This window comes from Lutra lutra, chromosome 6, assembly GCF_902655055.1.
Source record: "Lutra lutra chromosome 6, mLutLut1.2, whole genome shotgun sequence".
Classification (NCBI taxonomy): Eukaryota; Metazoa; Chordata; class Mammalia; order Carnivora; family Mustelidae; genus Lutra; species Lutra lutra.
In genome coordinates this window covers 107,046,802-107,065,175 of record NC_062283.1, presented here as the reverse complement: position 1 = coordinate 107,065,175, position 18,374 = coordinate 107,046,802, and the positions used below count along the sequence as shown (strand labels likewise).

The window sequence follows — 18,374 nt, the reverse complement described above, 5'->3', positions numbered from 1 at the left end:
ACTTTTAAAAAAATGAACTTCCAGGTACAGGGGCACCTGGATGGCTCAGTCAGTTAAGCATCAGACTCTTGTTTTCAGCTCAGGTTATGATCTCATGGGTCCTGGGATGGAGCCCCTTATTGGGCTCCATACTTGCTGAGGAGTCTGCTTAAAGATTCTCTTCCTGGGGCACCTGGGTGGCTTAGTGGCTTAGGCCTCTGCCTTCGGCTCAGGTCATGATCTCATGGTCCTGGGATTGAGCCCCACATTGGGCTCTCTGCTCAGCGGGGAGCCTGCTTCCTCCCTCTCTCTGTCTGCCTCTCTGCCTACTTGTGATCTCTCTTTATCAAGTAAAAAAATAAAATCTTAAAAAAAAAAAAAGATTCTCTTCCTTTGCCCTTCCCCTCATTTGCACATGCACTCAATCTCTCCCTCTTTCTCTCAAATAAAAAAATTAAAAAAAAAAATGAACTTCTAGGTATAAAATACTAGCTTTTTGAGTTTAAAAGTTAAAAAAATTTTCTGGATGTGCATATTTTGTTTTAGCTGTAAGAGATTATATGTAAGACATACTGATCTTACCTTACTTTAGTAAGGCCAAATTCCTGATATAAAAACCTTTGAAGTTACTTGAAGATGTTCATTCTGGGGAGCTTTTGTCAATATCATGTAGTCCCAAGTAGCTGATCACATGTGGACTCAGATGTTTACCTATCAGATGGTGGAAAATATCTTTGGCCTACTTACATAATCTGATTTTAAGTTTTGGCAGGTAGTTCTATTTTATCCAATGAAGAATTACATGACAGAAAATGGAGACTAGAATTCTCTTCTCTCAATGGTCATGCCCCTTGTAAATGCAGTGACTTGATTTTGCTTGGAGGTGGATTTCCCTATTATCTCCCTAGTTTCTCATTTAAAGACCTTTTTAACCTCCTTTCCACTTGCCCTGTGCTCTTCTTTTCAAAGTTAATTTGGCCTCTTCCAAGAGCTCTCCTGGCTTACTTCTCTGCTTTTCCAGTCATTACTTAGCCCACTGCAGGCAGTCTCCATCCTTGTCCCTTCAGCGAAGTATCTCTCTCAACACTCACCTGAATTCTAACTGCCAAATCCAGTGGCTTTTATAAAGTGGGGATTCTTAGCCTGGGGCCTGGGCTCCCTGGGAAATGTGTGCAGGGACCTGGCTGACCTCTTGATACAGCGTGCGGAGTGTTACTGGCGCATGTATTTTCCTAGGGAGAAGAGTCGTGGCTTTTGTCAGATACTCAGAGGGATCTGTGACCTAAAAAATAACTTTCAGAATTTATATTTTGAAGTTTTCCAGTTGCTGTCTTATAGCTCTCCACACTGTGACCTCTTCCTTTCTTTCTTGAAGCTTTTACTTCCTTGGCCACTATTCCTTCTCAGTCTTCTGTGTGGGCTCACCCTCTCCATATGGGTGTTCCTTATTTCTCTCTCCATTCTGCTTGATTTCTGAATGATCATCTTTACAGCCAAAGCTCCACCTATGTATAGTTTAACTTTTCATTTATTAGCTTATCAAACATTTTTGACTGCCTGCTATGTACAACCCTCCGGGGAGTTTATTTCAGGCCACTCACAACTTACAGTAAGAAACCCATTTTGTATCATGATGTGTGTATGTGTACTTGTATGTATAACTGACACAAAAGTATCAAAAAGTAATACCGACACTGCATGACATGCATTCATCTGTGTTATTAAAAAAAAAAAAAATGCAAAACTGCTGGTTGGGTCTCACAAAGTGGATTCCATGACCCCTCAGGGATTCAGGTCTGCAATTTGTAAAGCACTGGTTGAGTGAGGTCTCCACTTAGGTGATCTGCCCTTACCCCAGCTTCACCTGGCCTAAAACTATTTATACCATCACTTTTCTAATGTTTTAGTCTATAAAAATTTGAGAGTAAATTTTTTATTTTTAACCTCTCCATCATTTCTCCCTTCAGCTTAGTGTACTTGAGGAAATGAAAGGTCAATGTAGCCACAGCAAAAGGAGGATGGGGGAAGCTAGTAGATAAGGTTAGGGATCATAACATGGGTCATAACATCCGAAGCCTTGTGGGTTGTGGTAAAGATTTGGGTTTTAATTCAAATGCACAGGAACTCCATGGAAGGGTTTTATGCATGGGAATATGATCACATTTCCATTTTAAGTCAGTCACTGTGGCTTTTCACTCAGACTTTTGTGTAGAGAGATAGGAAGGTTCTAAGGAAAAGAGACTGTACAACAGTTCATTTAAGAGTGATGACAGGAAAAAAAAGTGATAGCAAGAGAATGGAAAAGTTTGAAATTAGTAGTGACTTGAAAAGATTTTGTGATACTTGATGAGGCTAGAGCTGTGAAGAATGGCTTCTTGGTTTCTGGGTTGATCGGTGGAACAGATGAGTTAACCCCATAATAGTCATTTTTTCTTTGAGTAAAAATTTATTGAGTAAATGTTTATTTGCTAATGTTGATGTTGGTCATAAAATCCTTTCGTTCTGGCCTTGAGTAAGTCTTTTGGAATATTGTTTTCCTCTCCTTACACACCTCCACTAAACTAGGTTAAGTGCTGATCTACTTTTTTGAGCTCCTCCTCCTCCTCTCATGCGATCCTTGTATCAGAGCCATAACTCCCTTTAATAAATACCATTTCTGTTGTATACCTTCAGGGCTCAGTAGCTTGACTTTTTGTCTATAGTCCAAACTCTTGTGCTTGACTTTGAAGACCTCTGATGGGTTTAGTTACTGAATATTTATTAAATATTGGTTCATCTCTGCTATTTCTCCTGTTTCTTGCTTTTGCTTTTGGTGCTTTTCTTGTGTGGTTTGCTATTTTTGTCTATAAGCTGCTTGTTTTTATTGGGAAATTATTTGTGGAACATTTTTGAGGTTTATGGTGAAGGCCTCTTTCTGTGGCAAAGTTTGGTTATTGCTTTTGCTTGGGTGGCTGGGGGTGCTACCAGACTGGTAGATGACAAGTTGCTTTGATGATGGAGTTCTCCTGGACCCCTGTTGTTATGTGATTTAGGCTAGAAATCGGGGGAGGCCTATCTGCTGACAGCCCTTCAGGGATGGATTATCTCCTGCTCTTCTTGGTGTCGAGACAAATCTCCTAGGAGTGGGCACTTGGAGCTAATTCCCTTCTGACTCAGCCTTGCACTGCAGAATAGTTCTTTGAGGCTTCAGCTTCATGAGGGGCTGGACTTCTTTTTTTTTTCTTTTTTTATAATTATTTGAGAGAGAGAGAGCATGAGAGAGAGCATGAGAGGAGAGAGGTCAGTGGGAGAAGCAGACTCCCTGCTGAGCAGGGAGCCCGATGTGGGACTCCATCCCGGGACTCCAGAATCATGACCTGAGCTGAAGGCAGTTGCCTAACCAACTGAGCCACCCAGGCGCCCCGAGGGGCTGGACTTCTAACTGGGTTTCCTTCCCATCTTGGGTCAGCACAGATTTTTGTACCAAAAGCAGTAGGTGAATTTACGGTTTCAGAGCAAAACTGGGTTCCCAGTGCTCAAATGTTGGAGTTTCTCTCTTCACAGACATTTTGGCCTTAGTCCTATATAACTTAATGGCTCAGCAGTGCTTTTTTTTTTTTTTTTTTTTTTAAAGATTTTATTTATTTATTGGACAGAGAGAGATCACAAGTAGGCAGAGAGGCAGGCAGAGAGAGAGAGGAGGAAGCAGGCTCCCCACCAAGGAAAGAGCCCGACGTGGGGCTCGATCCCAGGACCCCGGGATCATGACCGCTCAGCAGTGCTTTTTAAAAAAGAGATATTTCTTTTATCTAGCAGTTTTGGTGGTTTTCAGGAGGAGGGTTCATCTGAATTACGCAGTTGTTATTGGAAATAGAACTCAGTTATTATTTTCTTATATTGCTCTATTTTTATGTTACCTGCCCATATTAAATTTTTTTTTTTTTTAAGATTTTATTTGTTTATTTGACAGAGACACAGAGAGCACATAAGCAGGGGGAGTGGGAGAGGGAGAAGCAGACTCCCCATGGAGCTGGGAGCCCGATGTGGGACTCGATCCTGGAACCCCGGGATCATGACCTGAGCCGAAGACAGTCGTCCAACCAACTGAGCCACCCAGGCGTCCCTGACAGAGACACAGAGAGCACATAAGCAGGGGTAGTGGGAGAGGGAGAAGCAGGCTTCCCATAGAGCAGGGAGCCTGATGTGGGGCTCAATCCCAGGACCCCGGGATAATGACCTGACCCGAAGGCAGAAGCCTAACGACTGAGCCACCCAGGCACCCCTGAATGATTATTTTTTTTGTCATCAGTAGTAGTTCATATTTCATCTGGACTTGAGTATATGTCCAATGTGTGTGTTTTTCTAACTACCAATAAACTTAATTCTCTGACATTATCTACCTAGAGGGTAGGTTTAGATCCCACATGTAAAGGGCTCAGTGCCACAAGTCTCCTCCCTTCCCCCCATTTCAGAATTCAGTCACCTGGGCTTCTGACACCACCCTCCTCCTTGGTTTGATTAATTTGCTAAAGTGCTCGCAGAACTCAGAGAAACATTTTACTTACTAGATTACCAGTGTATTATAAAGGATAGCACTCAGGAGCAGCCAGTTGGAAGAGCTGCAAAGGGCAAGGTATGCGGGAAGGGGCATGGAGCTTCCTTGCTGTCTGGGCAACCACTTTCTCCAGTCTGCACACATTTACCAAGCCAAACCCCAGCCTTTTGTTTTTTTTATGGAGGCTTTATTACATAGGCATGACCAATAAGTGATTGGCCGTTGCTATTTGAACGCAGTCTCTAGCCCTTCTTTTCTCTCCCTGGAGTGGCAAAGAACCCAGAAATAAGGGAGAGGTTTAAAGTTCCAACTCTAATCACTTGGTTGGTTTCCCCAGCAACCAACCCCATCTTAGGGGGCTCTGGGAGCCTTCCTTGTCATCTCATTAGCATAACAAAAGACAGTTAATTCCTTGCTCCCATCACTTAGAAATTCTAAGGGTTTAGAAGCCCTTCCAGCAATGGAGACAAAGACCAATTCTCTATTTCTTACTATAAATCACAACATCATAATGTAAGTTAGTTGTAATGATTTCAGTGGATATTTATGCATATTTCTGAATAGTTTGGAAATTAGCATTTTAGTTTTCTGAGATGTCTTTTTTTAAAGATGGGTCACTCTCAAATTTATATGGTATGAATCCATTTCAACTTTTCTGTTTGTTTATTAAGAAATGTGACAAATTGCTTTTTGTGTTCCTCTGACAGATTATGGCTTGTTAACAACACCCCAGCTGCACTACATGGTGTACTGTCGAAATACTGGTGGCCAGTATGGAAAGGCAACCATAGAAGGTTACTATGAGAAACTCTCTAAGGCTTTTATGGAGCTTACCAAACAGGTGAAAATCTCTTGAATGTGGTTTAGCGTTTAAGCAAATGCTTAAAATAACATTTGTTGAATAATTTAACTTAGTCACTGTTCCTTCTTTTTGCAAAAATAGGGTGTATTTTCTTTATCTTTCTAGGGCCCCACAAGGTTTGACCCTTGTATCCTGCTGAATGTCTGTTGGCATTTACTTGGCAAGGCATATAGTACATTCTGAGATCATTGGGAGAGAAAACATGGGGTTCTTGTGGTTTCATACTCATTCAGATGCATTTTCTTGTAGGTTTAATATTAGGTGCTGTTGGCACTGTGACATCTGAGGTGTTCACTGCTGAGAAAGATTTTCCTCTGGGTCGATTAGCTTCTTAAACCTGGTTGAGATTTGGGGGTTGTAATTAATTTGACCAGCAAATACTGAGTGCATGTTGTTAACCAAAATAAAGCCCTTGTTCTCATAGAGTTTATATTCTGAAGTGAGGATGGGCCAGAGAGGAGACTGACAAGGAAAAGCCCAGACATGCCCAGTGGCATTATGCACTGTGAAGAGAATGACAGGCGTTATTCTGCTCTTCTGTCTATACACTCTTTTCCACATTTGAATGCCTGTCATGTAATACAGGCTGTACTAGTATTTTAAAGGGACCCTGCTTAACTGAGTCTAAATTTTAACAAAGCTCCATTTCCATAAGTTATTCAGTCAGTGAAACTGTTCTAGTGTCAGCATCCAAAAAAAGGTTTTTAAATTTTACTTTAGTTTTCTACAATTTTCACCTGAATGTGTGTACCCTTTTGTTTCCCAGGTTAAAATAGGTAAGTTAACTGAAACAATGGAAGATGTTTACATATAACTATATGTGCTTTACGTTTCACTCTTTTATAACTTGAGATTTTTCTTCTGTGTGTCTTTTCCTTTTAAGGCTTCTTGCAGTGGAGATGAAAATAGATCACTTAAAGTTGACTGTGCAAATGGCATAGGGGCCCTGAAGCTGAGAGAAATGGAACACTACATCTCCCAGGGGCTGTCAGTTCAGCTGTTTAATGATGGGACCAAAGGGAAACTCAACCATTTATGTGGGGCTGACTTTGTGAAAAGTCATCAGAAACCTCCACACGGTATGTAGAAAATTTGTTTTTAGAGCTCTTTGAAACCAATCTGATTTCCAGATGGAGGTGGCCGAGTGAGTGGAGTCATGCAACTAGTCCTGGCTGCTGCTTGAGACATCTGGGAGTCTCCTTACGTGGCAGTGCCATTCAGAACATGGTCTGCTCCCTGCCCGTAAGTACACGGCTCCTACCGTGTGTAGGAAATCTCTGGAGGTGGTAGGGAAGCAAAATCAGAAATTGGTGTTTTGGAGCCATGATTCTCAAGGTGGTAGCGTGCATGAGAATCACCTGCAGGGCTTATTAGCACAGATTCTTGGGCTCTGCTCTAGAGTGTCAGATTCTGTAGGCCTGAGGTAGGATTTAGGTACGATAAGAACTTGCATTTCTTATCAAGTGCCTAACATTCCTTAATGGTGCTGGTCTGGGACCCCACTTTGAGAACTACTGATCTAAAGGACAGCAGTAATAAGTGGCATTTTTTACCTTATCTGAATTAGACACACTGTGGAAAGGGAATGCAACTCTGCTTAATTAGAATTATCTGCAAAATCACTATTTTCTACAGTTGGTATATTAGGAGGAAAACTGTTCTGTAGACTTTAGTTGTACTAAGAGGTGTTCTTTGTGTAACTGCATTACAGATATTAAATTGTTAATGGGTGAGTCGTGCTTGGCTTGCAGATGTGTTTTGTTTGGTCTGCTGTGTGTGTTAATTGTTGCCATTTAGAAATTATGTGATTTTACTTAAATATTGAAAACTCTGGCTTTTTTTCAAGATCAGAACATGTCCACGCTCACATGGCAGTCATCAAGTGCCATGGAGTGGTCCTGCCCACTTCGGACAGGACATGTATTCTTCCGAACGCCACAGACCTCATCCAGTCACCTCTGTCATTTAGGTTATTCCGCCTCTCTGTAGTAAGCACTGAAATTTTTAGTTTAATCCACCAGTTTGAACTCCTTTTCACTGAATTGCTTGTTTTGACCTTTACTGACAGTTTGGTTCAGTCCATTCACTAAATATTGAGCTCTTCCTCTCCCTTGCTCTAGGCACTGGGATGAGAAGAACAAAGGCAAGAAAAATGTAGCTAAAATTAAACCTCTTTACAACGTGTAGCCCATTAATACCTGAGACATGCAGAGTGTGACATACCTCAAGAAACTCAAGGCTGCCTTCATGTTGATGTTTACTAATAGACTAAAAGCAACCTTATCTTGACAATAACCAGATCGCCAAGGTCCTGTAAACCTCGCTTTCAGCATGCAGAAATTCTTCAGAAACTTCTCTCTGATCATCTTCCCTCGCCCCCCCATACCGGCCCCAGTGCAAACTTCAAGTATATAATCAGTCACACGTCACAGTCACAGTGCAGCTCTTTCTGGTCATGGGTCCTGTCCCTGCTCTAATAAAAGCACCTTTTTGTACTTAAAGTGTCTCAGGAATTCTTTCTTGACTGTTGCACTAGGTGGCCCCACATTACAAAGCTATCGGATGAACAAAACCATAGGCCCCACCCACTCTCCTGAAGCCTGCATTATGCCCTATAGGCAGCCTTATATTTGTAAGATTTGTCCACCTGCTGCTGTCATGACTAAGGAACAGTAAAATTTTCTAGTGGGCTTGACATGACAGTTGCTGAGATTTTGATAAGTTTATGTAAATTACATAAATTTCTCTCGCAGGTTGTAATTCTTTGCTCTTAGTTACCAGTGTTTCTTGTTACTGATGGTGTGAACAAATAAAAACCACTTCTGTTAGAATTAAATAAAAACCACTTCTATTAATGGGATTGGGAGGGAGACAAACCATAAGAGACACTTAATCCCACAAGAGAAACTGAGGGTTGCTGGTCGGGGGGTGGTAGGGAGAGGGTAGTGGGGTTATGGACATTAGGGAAGATACGTGCCATAGTGAGTTCTGTAAAGTGTATAAACCTGGCGATTCACAGACTTGTACCCTTGGGGCTAATAAGACATTATATGTTAATTAAAAAAAAAACACTTCTAGTAGAAATAAAGCACATCATCTATTGCTGATTATTTTTTATATATAAAGGACATCATAGTACTAGGTTAGTTGCATCCACAAATATCTATAGTTTCAAAAAACTATATGGGAACCTGTCTTGCCAAACCTACTGGCTTATAAAACAGAATTTTATTCTAATATTACATCAAGTTTCAGCATAGAATTCTTTTCCAGTTAGCTGTGAATTTACCCTATAAAAACAAATAATAAACCTTTATACTATTTCAGGATTAAAGATTAAGACATTGGCTTTTATTTGGAAGGATAATTTTAAGTACCATAAGGCTAGTTATGATCATACTTTAGTGAAATATTTTTCCCTTGTAACTAATGTAAGACAAAAAACTTTTTATATGGAGGTTTATTCCCATTTCTGTGACTGAAATGCATTTTAAAATTCTGTGTGCTAGGAATGGAAATGAAGTCTAATGAAAGATGCTGTTCCTTTGATGGAGATGCAGACAGAATTGTTTATTACTACCTTGATGTAGATGGTCACTTTCATCTCATAGATGGAGACAAGATAGCAACACTAATTAGCAGTTTCCTTAAAGAGCTCCTGCTGGAGGTATGGTGGGGTGACTGACTGCCCTTTAAAACAAGACTAACTGGTGACTAACAGGCATTTGAATGTCTCAGAGGCACTATTCTTAAGGAGTTCCTTACCTTTGTGGCCAGAAAATACAAGAAGATCCGGTAATTTTAGTCACTTCAGCATGGGGCATTTGGAACCTGAAGGTAGTACTCTTCTTCTTTATACTGGCGGTTGATTTGAAGCTTCATTGGTTTCCTCATAACTGACTTCAATGAGAGTTCCAGCATCACTCCCAAAGCCTCAAGTTTAAACAGAAAATCTCATCCTCTGAGAGCTGTATTTACTATGTTATAATATGCTTAATAATGTGAGACAGGTTTATTCTGTTTTGCTCTTTTGGAAATCTTAGGCCAGCTTTATGTATAGAATGTAATGAGAAGTAATTATTATAATATGGGAAAAGGTATACTTTAAGAATACAGTACAGATTTTTATTTAAAAAACGAGAGCAAGAAATCACAAGCTTCTTTAGAAAGGATTCTTAACGGAATTTAAATAATGCTCAGCTACAAGTATTTTAGCTTTTTTTTCTGGCATTCATGTAAATTTTCATTTTAGGCATTTTATTGCATAAACTAAGACACAGCTGAAACCGGGTGACGATTTTGTCATCCTTTAGAACTCTCATTATATGTTTGCTTTTGAAGTTAGTGTCTTTACCTTTGATGGCCAGGCAATTATCATTGTTTTTATCTAGATTGGAGAAAGTTTGAATATTGGTGTTGTACAAACCGCGTATGCAAATGGAAGTTCAACACGCTATCTTGAAGAAGTTATGAAGGTATTGAACCATTTCCATTTTCTGGTAGCTTCTTAATATATTCTAAGATATTTCTGTGAGGAAAACAGTGCCCTCATGTAGGTGAATAAATTGTTATACATGAATGTAATACATGAAACTGAGCTGTTGTCCATTTAAGGGTAAGTAGAAGTCAAAAATAGGAGAAAAATGGTCCCTGATGTGAAAAGAGAAAGAGATTCTCCTGCCTCCCTTTTAGAGCATTTCTTTTAGAAAACTTGTAAATTCTTTCTCTGCTCCTTTATAATGACTGTAAATCTTTTTAAAGGCTAAGCAAGTTTCATAGGTCAGGAATGTTTCCCATAAGGGTCTGGAGTCCCCTCATTGAAACGTGAACTTTAGGGAAGATAGCACCCCTGTCTCCCAGGCCCTTGAGAGTTTCCATTTGTTAGAGCTAGGAGCCAGCCACTTAACTACTTCTTGTAGAGATAGGAGAGCCTTTATTATTCTTTTGGTAAGGACTAAACACTGATTGCCAGCATAGTTATCAGGCACATTTACGAAAAACCGTGTGACAAGTGGCCCTGTGGAGTGAGCCTATTCAGTAGGCATAGGGACTGTTGCTTTGGGGTTTCTCAGTGGGGGAGGTGGACTGGGTTCAAGTTCTAATACAACAAGGAAAAGTGGAGATTTTGTAGCCAAGGAACAGGGGTGGGTGCTGGTAGATGGAAAGTTACTGAGCAGTCATCAGGGGTCAGGGAGGATTCTGGCTAAATCTACCTTAACTCCTGAAGGCAGGCTGGGTAATTAGATGTTACCCCGGGGATGGTACAGTGTGAGGACTTTGATCATTTATTGAGGGTAGGACATTCTTGCTGAGGAAGACAAGCCCAGGTATAGGACCTCTTCAGGCTCACAGGGAAAGTTTGGTCTGAGGATACAATCTATTAGTAGTTTTGTACCTAATTTTTTGCCCTAACAGCCACCAGATGACTGACCATTCTCTATACCACACTCCCTGCTCCATGAGTGGTGTGAGAGGGTCCATGTCCACAATTAGGTGTTTGCCTTTACTCTTTCTCACTAGTTAGTGTATTTTCCAACTTTTGTGTATCCCTTTTCAAATTTCTGCATTTTACTAGTTTTTGTTGCCTTTTCATTCTTTTTTTAAGCAAGACTGGCAAGGTCAGATTCTTGTAGAATCTGGATAGGTGAGGTGAAGAAGTGCAGCAGGGAGATAAGGACTAGGAACAGTGCCCACCAGGCCTGCTGTTGTTGCCTTTAGTCAGATTCTTCAAAGACAAGCTGAAAATCTGAATTTTTATGTGAACCTCTTACTTTTTAAGTCTTGGCAACTGATGCAAAATTCCAAAGAAATGGGCACACAAAGTAAGACACATCTGGAGGCTGTGAGTTTGTGACCCAATTTAAGTATAAGGTTCTAGTAAACACATTTGGCCCTCCAACTGGCCCAGCTGTCTACTCGTCACAAGGATTATTCCCAGTACTTGGGTTACATGTTTTAGTAATTTCTTACATTCTGTCGTAAAAAATTTTTATAGGTAAGCTACCCTGTTTAAGAAACTGAACACAGTAGAAACTGTTACTCATCAGCCCATTCTCCTATGGATGGATGAAGTAATTTGAGCTCTAGCCTTTTCTGAGGTCTTTTTTTTTTTTTTTTAAAGATTTTATTTATTTATTTATTTAACAGACAGAGATCACAAGTAGGCAGAGAGGCAGGCAGAGAGAGAGGGGGAAGCAGGCTCCCTGCCCAGCAGAGAGCCTGATGCGGGGCTCGATCCCAGAACCCTGGGATCACGACCTGAGCCAAAGGCAGAGGCTTAACCCACTGAGCCACCCAGGCGCCCCTCCTGAGGTCTTTTAAATCCAGTCAAATGCTGATCTCACTTGATCTCTGCAGTTGTGCCACTGTCAGTCTTAACCACTCTTCTCTTTCAGATCCATCCAAGACGGGCTGCCCAGTGTTGCTAGTCTGACCACCATAATTTAATGAGATTAGTCCTGGAATCCTCCTAATCAATCTCTTTGAACCTTCTAAGCCAGGGGATAGCAAACGGGGACCTGTGGACTAAATCCAATCTGCCATGTGTTTATAGTTTTATTGGAATATAGCGATGCTCATTTGTTTCTGTATTGTCTGTGGTTGCTTTTATACTAGTGGCAGACGTGAGCCATTGTGACCCAGATCATATGGTCTGTAAAGCCTAAAATATTTATCATCTGGCCCTTTGTAGTAAAAGCTTGCAGACCCCTACTGTAAGCCATTCTCCTGTAGCTGAGCTTTCTACAGTTAGATCATGTCACTCCCCAATTATAATCTTTCATTATGTTATCTGGGGGCTCTCTCTTGCTTTTTCCTTGGCTGTGGGCTTCTGCAGTGCCTTCTCTCCTCCATACTAACACCACTTTGTATTTTAATTGCTTAATCGTCTGCCTCAGTAGCAAGCTCCAGGAGGTTTGTTCCCTGTTCTATCCTTGGGAGAGAGTAGGTACATAATAAACATTTGCCATTGAATAACTGCTGTTATCTTTCTTTTTAATATCTGTCATAGGTACCTGTCTATTGTACTAAAACTGGTGTAAAACATTTACACCACAAGGCTCAAGAGTTTGACATTGGAGTTTATTTCGAAGCAAATGGGCATGGGACGGTAAGTCCTAATCAGCTACAACCAGCTTTAGCTGGACTTTTTTTTTTTAACGATGGGGATTCTATATCTGGATGGTAAGAGGCTATATCCCCCTTTGTTGAAATGATTGGTGTGATGGTAGAGTAAGATTATTTGGTTAACTTACTATATTCCTATGTGTTGTGAGAATGGTTTTTAGATTGATAGTGTTCTTTGAGTATGAAGAGATGATTGTTTCTTAAAAAACATGCAGTTCTTTTTTTTATAAGCAGATCATCTACATACTGTTTAAAATCTTTTCTTTGAACTGGCCATAGGTGGTAAAAGGAAAATTCAGTAGCTGTGGCAACCTGAAGTGTTGGAATGCTTGGGGATTAAGTTATGAACAACTAGAAATGAATGTAATTAGCAATAAGCTAATTTTTAGGGTGCATTTTGTAGGTAGAATGTTTAAAAAGTTTGAGATATAGTTCACATATCTTAAAATTCACCATTTTGAAGTTTATTTTGTGGCTTTTAGTATATTCATAAAGTTGATTTTTTAAAAACATTTTTATACCTCAGCTCATTTCATAAATGGATTGGAGGTGGCCAACAGAAAATATGTTATCTGGGTCAGATTATTCTCCTCCTTAATTCCGAGCTGGCTTCTGGTGCCTTGAACATAAGAAAAATAACAAGTTCTTAGGAAATGCAGTTAAAATATAACTTCAGTGATCTAATTAATGCAGAGATTGATAAATGATTTTAAAGGGCAGATAGTAAATATTCTAGTCTTTGGGCCATAAGGTCTCTGTTGCTGGTGTAAAGTGAGTGAGTGGGTATGGCTGTGTTCCGGCAAAAACTGACCAGAGTGTATTTTAGTTTACCAACAAACATCTATTTCCATCAAGTGCCGACTGTAGTATTGAGCCTTGGGAGGAACTAAAATCATGGCCAAAGAATTTTAAAATGACAGGAATCTTGAGGAGCATGATGTATATAATATCCTTGGTACTATTTGCCATAATGTGATAAATACGATGATCCTCTACTTTTACTTAGCTTATGTCCTTAAAATTTTTAGGACAAGAAAACTGCACTACTTATGTTGAATCACATATTCTTCCAAGTAAAATGGATACAGATAGGCTTAAAAATCTGGTTGCACAGGACGGCTGCAGCTGGCTGAGCGGCAAACACAATGAACTCATTATGTCATTGCCTCTGCCAGGGGTATTTTCTTTGTAATCAGCTCTTTAAATTTTGATAACCAGTTTTGTAATTTATAAATGAATCCCCCCCCCAGTAGTATCTTTTTGGGTTCTGATTGATCTTTTTAATTTCATTCATTCTAAGGCTACCATTATTTTTCCCCTCAGTTTGTTCAGTTTCATTGAGAGTTTTCAAAGTGGTTTGGCTAGGATGCCTGGGGCATGGATAGTGTTTTGTGATTTTATGTTTTATGCTTTTATTACAGGTACTGTTTAGTAAAGCTGCTGAAACAAAGATAAAACAACTAGCAAGAGAATTAGAAGATAAGAAAAGGAAAGCTGCTAAGATGCTTGAAAATGTTATCGACTTGATTAACCAGGTCAGAGCTGGGAAGGGGGGTGGCAGGCTCTTGGTTATTTTTAGGTTATTCAGAAGACAGAATAGTATGCTGTATAAATTTTTTTTTTTTTTTAAAGATTTTATTTATTTGACAGAGAGAGATCACAAGCGGGCAGAGAGGCAAGCAGAGAGAGAGAGGAGGAAGCAGGCTCCCTGCAGAGGGGAAAGCCCGATATGGGACTCGATCCCAGGACCCTGAGATCATGACCTGAGCCGAAGGCAGAGGCTTAACCACTGAGCCACCCAGGTGCCCCTGCTGTATAAATTTTTTAAAAGATTTTGTTAGAGTGAGATCGATGGGGGGAAAGGGCAGAGGGAGAGACAGACTCCCAGGGACCAGGGAGCCTAATCCCAGGATCCTGATATCATGACGTCAGGGGAAGTCAGATGCTTAACCGCCTGAGACACCTAGGTGCACCTGAAAATAATTAAAGTAGCAAAGTTCTGGCAGCTTCCTTGCCACAGTGCAAGGAGATTTACACTGAAATGTGATAGAACATTGACGTGCTTCCCTCCTCCTATGTTTTATGATGAAAATTATAAGGAGTTGCTTCCACCTAGAGTCAAGAGCTCTCTAGTCTCTCTGTATATGTGTTGCATCGTTGAGATTAGAGTCTACAATATGGCAGTGGAAGAACAAAGAGTGGGACGAGGAAAAGTGATGGAACTAATATTTATCTTGCACATACGAGGCACTCGACATACCTCATTGTCTTATCCTTGCAATAACAGAGGGAGGTGGATTATTATAATTCCCATTTCATAAATGAAGAAACCAAGGGCTCAGAGCTACTAAGTGAAGAGTATGGATCCATCTTCAGGTGTGTCTTTCACCACTTTACCCTCATGATGCCTTCTGTTGTCATGGTATGGTATCTCAAGAGATCTAGTTATAAAGGAAAATTTGAGTCATAGAATGTTAATACTGGAACCTTAAGAGTTATCCAGTCTAATTTACAATGAGGAAGGTGAGAGGCAAGTTTCTCAAGAGCTAGTTCCAGTGTTTTTTGGTGTAACTCATTATGGCCTTCCAGTCCTTCCATTCCCTTTTCATTTCTCCATCCAGTCCAGTTTAATAATCCTGTGTGGGGGCAGGAAGGAAGCACAGGATACTGTGATTGGTTATCTAAGACAGAGCATTCATATCTAAGCTTTGCTAGTGTTAAAGTACTTTCTTCCATTATGTCTCGTAGACCGCTGGTGATGCTGTTTCTGACATGCTGGTGATTGAGGCAGTCTTGATCCTGAAGGGCTTGACTGTACAGCAGTGGGATGCTCTTTATACGGATCTCCCAAACAGACAGCTCAAAGTTAAGGTGGGAGCGAGATTTTAAAATTACTTCTTTTCTGAACATTAACTAAAATGTATTATCTCCAAGTTCTATATAAAAATATTTCCTTTGTTTCACATTTCATTGTGTACATATATTGCATAGAAAATGCCTTATATCATGTTATTTTCTCAAATCTTCAGTTGTTTGAGACGTATTCACTTTATAAACTTTAAAGAAAAAGTGATACATATTATTATTTATAATGAAGATTTTATTATGGAAAGTTTAAAACATGTAAATGGGGAGAACAAGATAATGAAACCCTCATGGGCTCAGCTTCAACAGATTTCAACTGTTGTCCTTCACCATTCTCCACCTCCCCCTTGTTATTCTGAAGCAATCCTGATAGCCTATCATTTCAAATGAAAATATTTCCTTGGCATGATTCTTGGTTCCTATGTACTTTCCTGGGGCTAGATGTTGCAAAGTAGGATCTGTGGGCTAGGGAATTTTTTTTTTAAAGGCATTTCATATAAATGTCTGTACAGATTTACACCAGTGTCTACATCCACCAACAGCATTTGTGAAAGACAAAGGTAGTCTTTGTGAAAGAAAGAGGTAGTAAAAGCCCAAGTTCACACAAATGGCTACTGATTGTTCAGATTAGTTTTTGGCATATTTAGATGATTTTTATTATGATCCTCTTACATAACAGGTTGCTACTTTCCACTTTATAAAAATACTTATGGTTATTTATTTAGTGGCTTAAGTCCTACAGTACTTACTGGCCATTATTTTAGTGGTAACTGTAGAGATAGAAGAAAAGCTGTACAACTGATACTAATAACTAATTTTGTCAGAAATAAAAAATTGTAAAGTTTTTTATAAAAGATTTTAATGTGTGAACTTGTGAGCAGGTAGAAAGGCAGAGGAGAGGGAGGAGAGACTTCTCAAGCTGACTCCACGCAGAGCTTGATCTCATGACCTTGAGATCACAACCTGAGCTGAGACCAAGAGTCAGATGCTCAATCCACTGAGCCACCCAGGGGCCCCATAAAATTTCAATGCAGTTACATTCTGTGCTAATTCTGGTACCTAACTATTTGTCAGGTTTGCACCTGGGGGTACATTAAGCTGAAATGTAGGCCTGTTACTATTAAAATGAAATGGCCACAGTCTTTTGGTAGGAACTGTGTTGAAGAGGTCAGGCTTCTGCAAGGAAGTGTGATACGGTGATAAATAGGACATGTTTGTGCATAGGTTGCAGACAGGCAAGTTATTAGCACCACTGATGCTGAAAGACAAGTGGTTACACCTCCGGGGCTACAGGAGGCCATCAATGACCTGGTGAAGAAGTACAGGCTTTCCCGAGCTTTTGTCCGGCCTTCTGGTACAGAAGATATAGTCCGAGTATATGCAGAAGCGGACTCACAGGTAAGCTAGGACAGTTCTGTTGAAAAAATGTGCCGTGAGAGTCTGACAACATGGGTAGTGGGGGTGGTAGCGGGAGAAAAAACTACTTTAATAGTGTTAACAGTATCACTATGATAATTAAGGGTTTAATGTCTGAGATTTATTTACGCAGATTTTTAGGTTCATATTATTAATACAAAATTATTTTCAGCAGTAGTTGAGCAGAATTAGACCCACTTAGTTTATTTTCCCAAATACTTTTCTTTTGATTTATTCCAGACTTCCTGAAAATGCCCTATTTCTCACTATGGCATTAGTAACAGAGACTTGGTTTGCTTTATGTTGCCTGAAGTGGATTATCCTTTCCCCGCCTCTTTTAAAAACATAATTGTGCTGCTTTATGAAACAACCAGCTTTGAGGTCCATGTTTAAATTAACTGGTACCATCAGATATGCTGATTAAAATTCCTCTTTGGACGTTTTTTTATTTGAGAAAGCGAGTACACAAGTTGGGGGGAGGAGCTGAGGGTGAGAGACAAGCACCCGCATGGAGCTGGGTGTGGGGCTCCATCTCACAACCCTGAGAGCGTGACCTAAACCGAAACCAAGAGTCAGATGCTCAACTGATGAGGCACCCCTTTGTCTCTGGACTTTTGTTTTCTAAAATACTTACCTTGAAACAGCATTGCCTTCTGGTATTCTCCAGATAAGGGTAAAGACCTCACGGTGTGGAATTTAAAAATTTGCCCTCTTCGTACACCGTCATCTTAAACCCTTGATAACAGTGTTTGCATAGCAGAGGCAATATAGAGTGGGTTGAGCAGGCCCTCAGACGGAGGCATTTTATAAGGGAACTGGCAGCTTTTTGGCAGAAGCCTAGGCCACCTGGGATCTTAACAATTACTTACTCTTAGGCCAGTTGTGGCCTTGCTTCCAAGGAGTAGGTTTAGATGAATTACTGAGTTTCAGAATGATGACCAAATTAGACTATAAAATCAGTTAAGGACTCACCTGCCTTAAATAAGTGGAAAACTCAAAATCTTCTAAGAGTCTTGGAATTTGTTACTGAAAAAAAAATTTCATTTGAATATGTTAGTGAAACAGAATCAAGAACTTCCTTCCCCTTCCCTCAGAGTTGCAAGTTACCTGATAGATGCTAGTGCCCATCTAATCTCCTTTCATGTAATCTGCAGGAAAATGCGGATAGCCTCGCACATGCAGTGAGCCTGGCAGTATTTCAGCTGGCTGGAGGAGTTGGAGAAGCACCCCAACTAGGTCTCTGAAGACAGTTTTTATGATCATGAGAAACTGGATTTTTAAAGTTTTTACAAAATAGTACTGCCTTTACTGTGACAGATTCAAAGACATTTGTAATCAAAATGTTTACGATGCATCTTATTATATTGCTTCTAGAATGGATTGTTTTTCTTAAACACTACCATAGTAATTGTTTAGAAGTAGGTTAAGCCTTATACTTGTTAAATTTCGTTTTTAAAAATTACCCAATTTCAGTCTCACTAATGTAAAGTATCTGGGCTTCGCTGTGTGTTTCAGTCGTTAACTTTCTAATACATGCAGAGAAAATTCATGAGGGCTGCTGGAAAATTAAACCTTATTATCAGCTCCTGGGAA

The 18,374-nt window shown here is 40.0% G+C and overlaps 1 protein-coding gene and 1 long non-coding RNA gene across 3 annotated transcripts in view; both read left to right on the top strand.

Annotated features, from left to right (window-relative positions):
* The window catches only part of PGM3 (phosphoglucomutase 3), a 25,615-nt gene extending 7,241 nt beyond the window's left edge, over nt 1–18,374 (top strand). For both annotated transcript variants that reach the window (XM_047731929.1, XM_047731930.1), the window contains 9 exons: nt 5,221–5,354; nt 6,259–6,454; nt 8,885–9,042; nt 9,767–9,850; nt 12,385–12,483; nt 13,922–14,035; nt 15,249–15,371; nt 16,590–16,763; nt 17,936–18,374. In XM_047731929.1, coding sequence (XP_047587885.1) covers nt 5,221–5,354; nt 6,259–6,454; nt 8,885–9,042; nt 9,767–9,850; nt 12,385–12,483; nt 13,922–14,035; nt 15,249–15,371; nt 16,590–16,763; nt 17,936–18,025 — 1,172 coding nt within the window. In that variant the 3' untranslated portion in view covers nt 18,026–18,374. The remainder of the gene's footprint in view (nt 1–5,220; nt 5,355–6,258; nt 6,455–8,884; nt 9,043–9,766; nt 9,851–12,384; nt 12,484–13,921; nt 14,036–15,248; nt 15,372–16,589; nt 16,764–17,935) is intronic.
* LOC125101515 (uncharacterized) lies at nt 9,860–12,344 on the top strand. The gene is made up of 2 exons (XR_007127889.1): nt 9,860–11,473; nt 11,688–12,344. It is a non-coding gene; the product is annotated as an uncharacterized LOC125101515 (long non-coding RNA).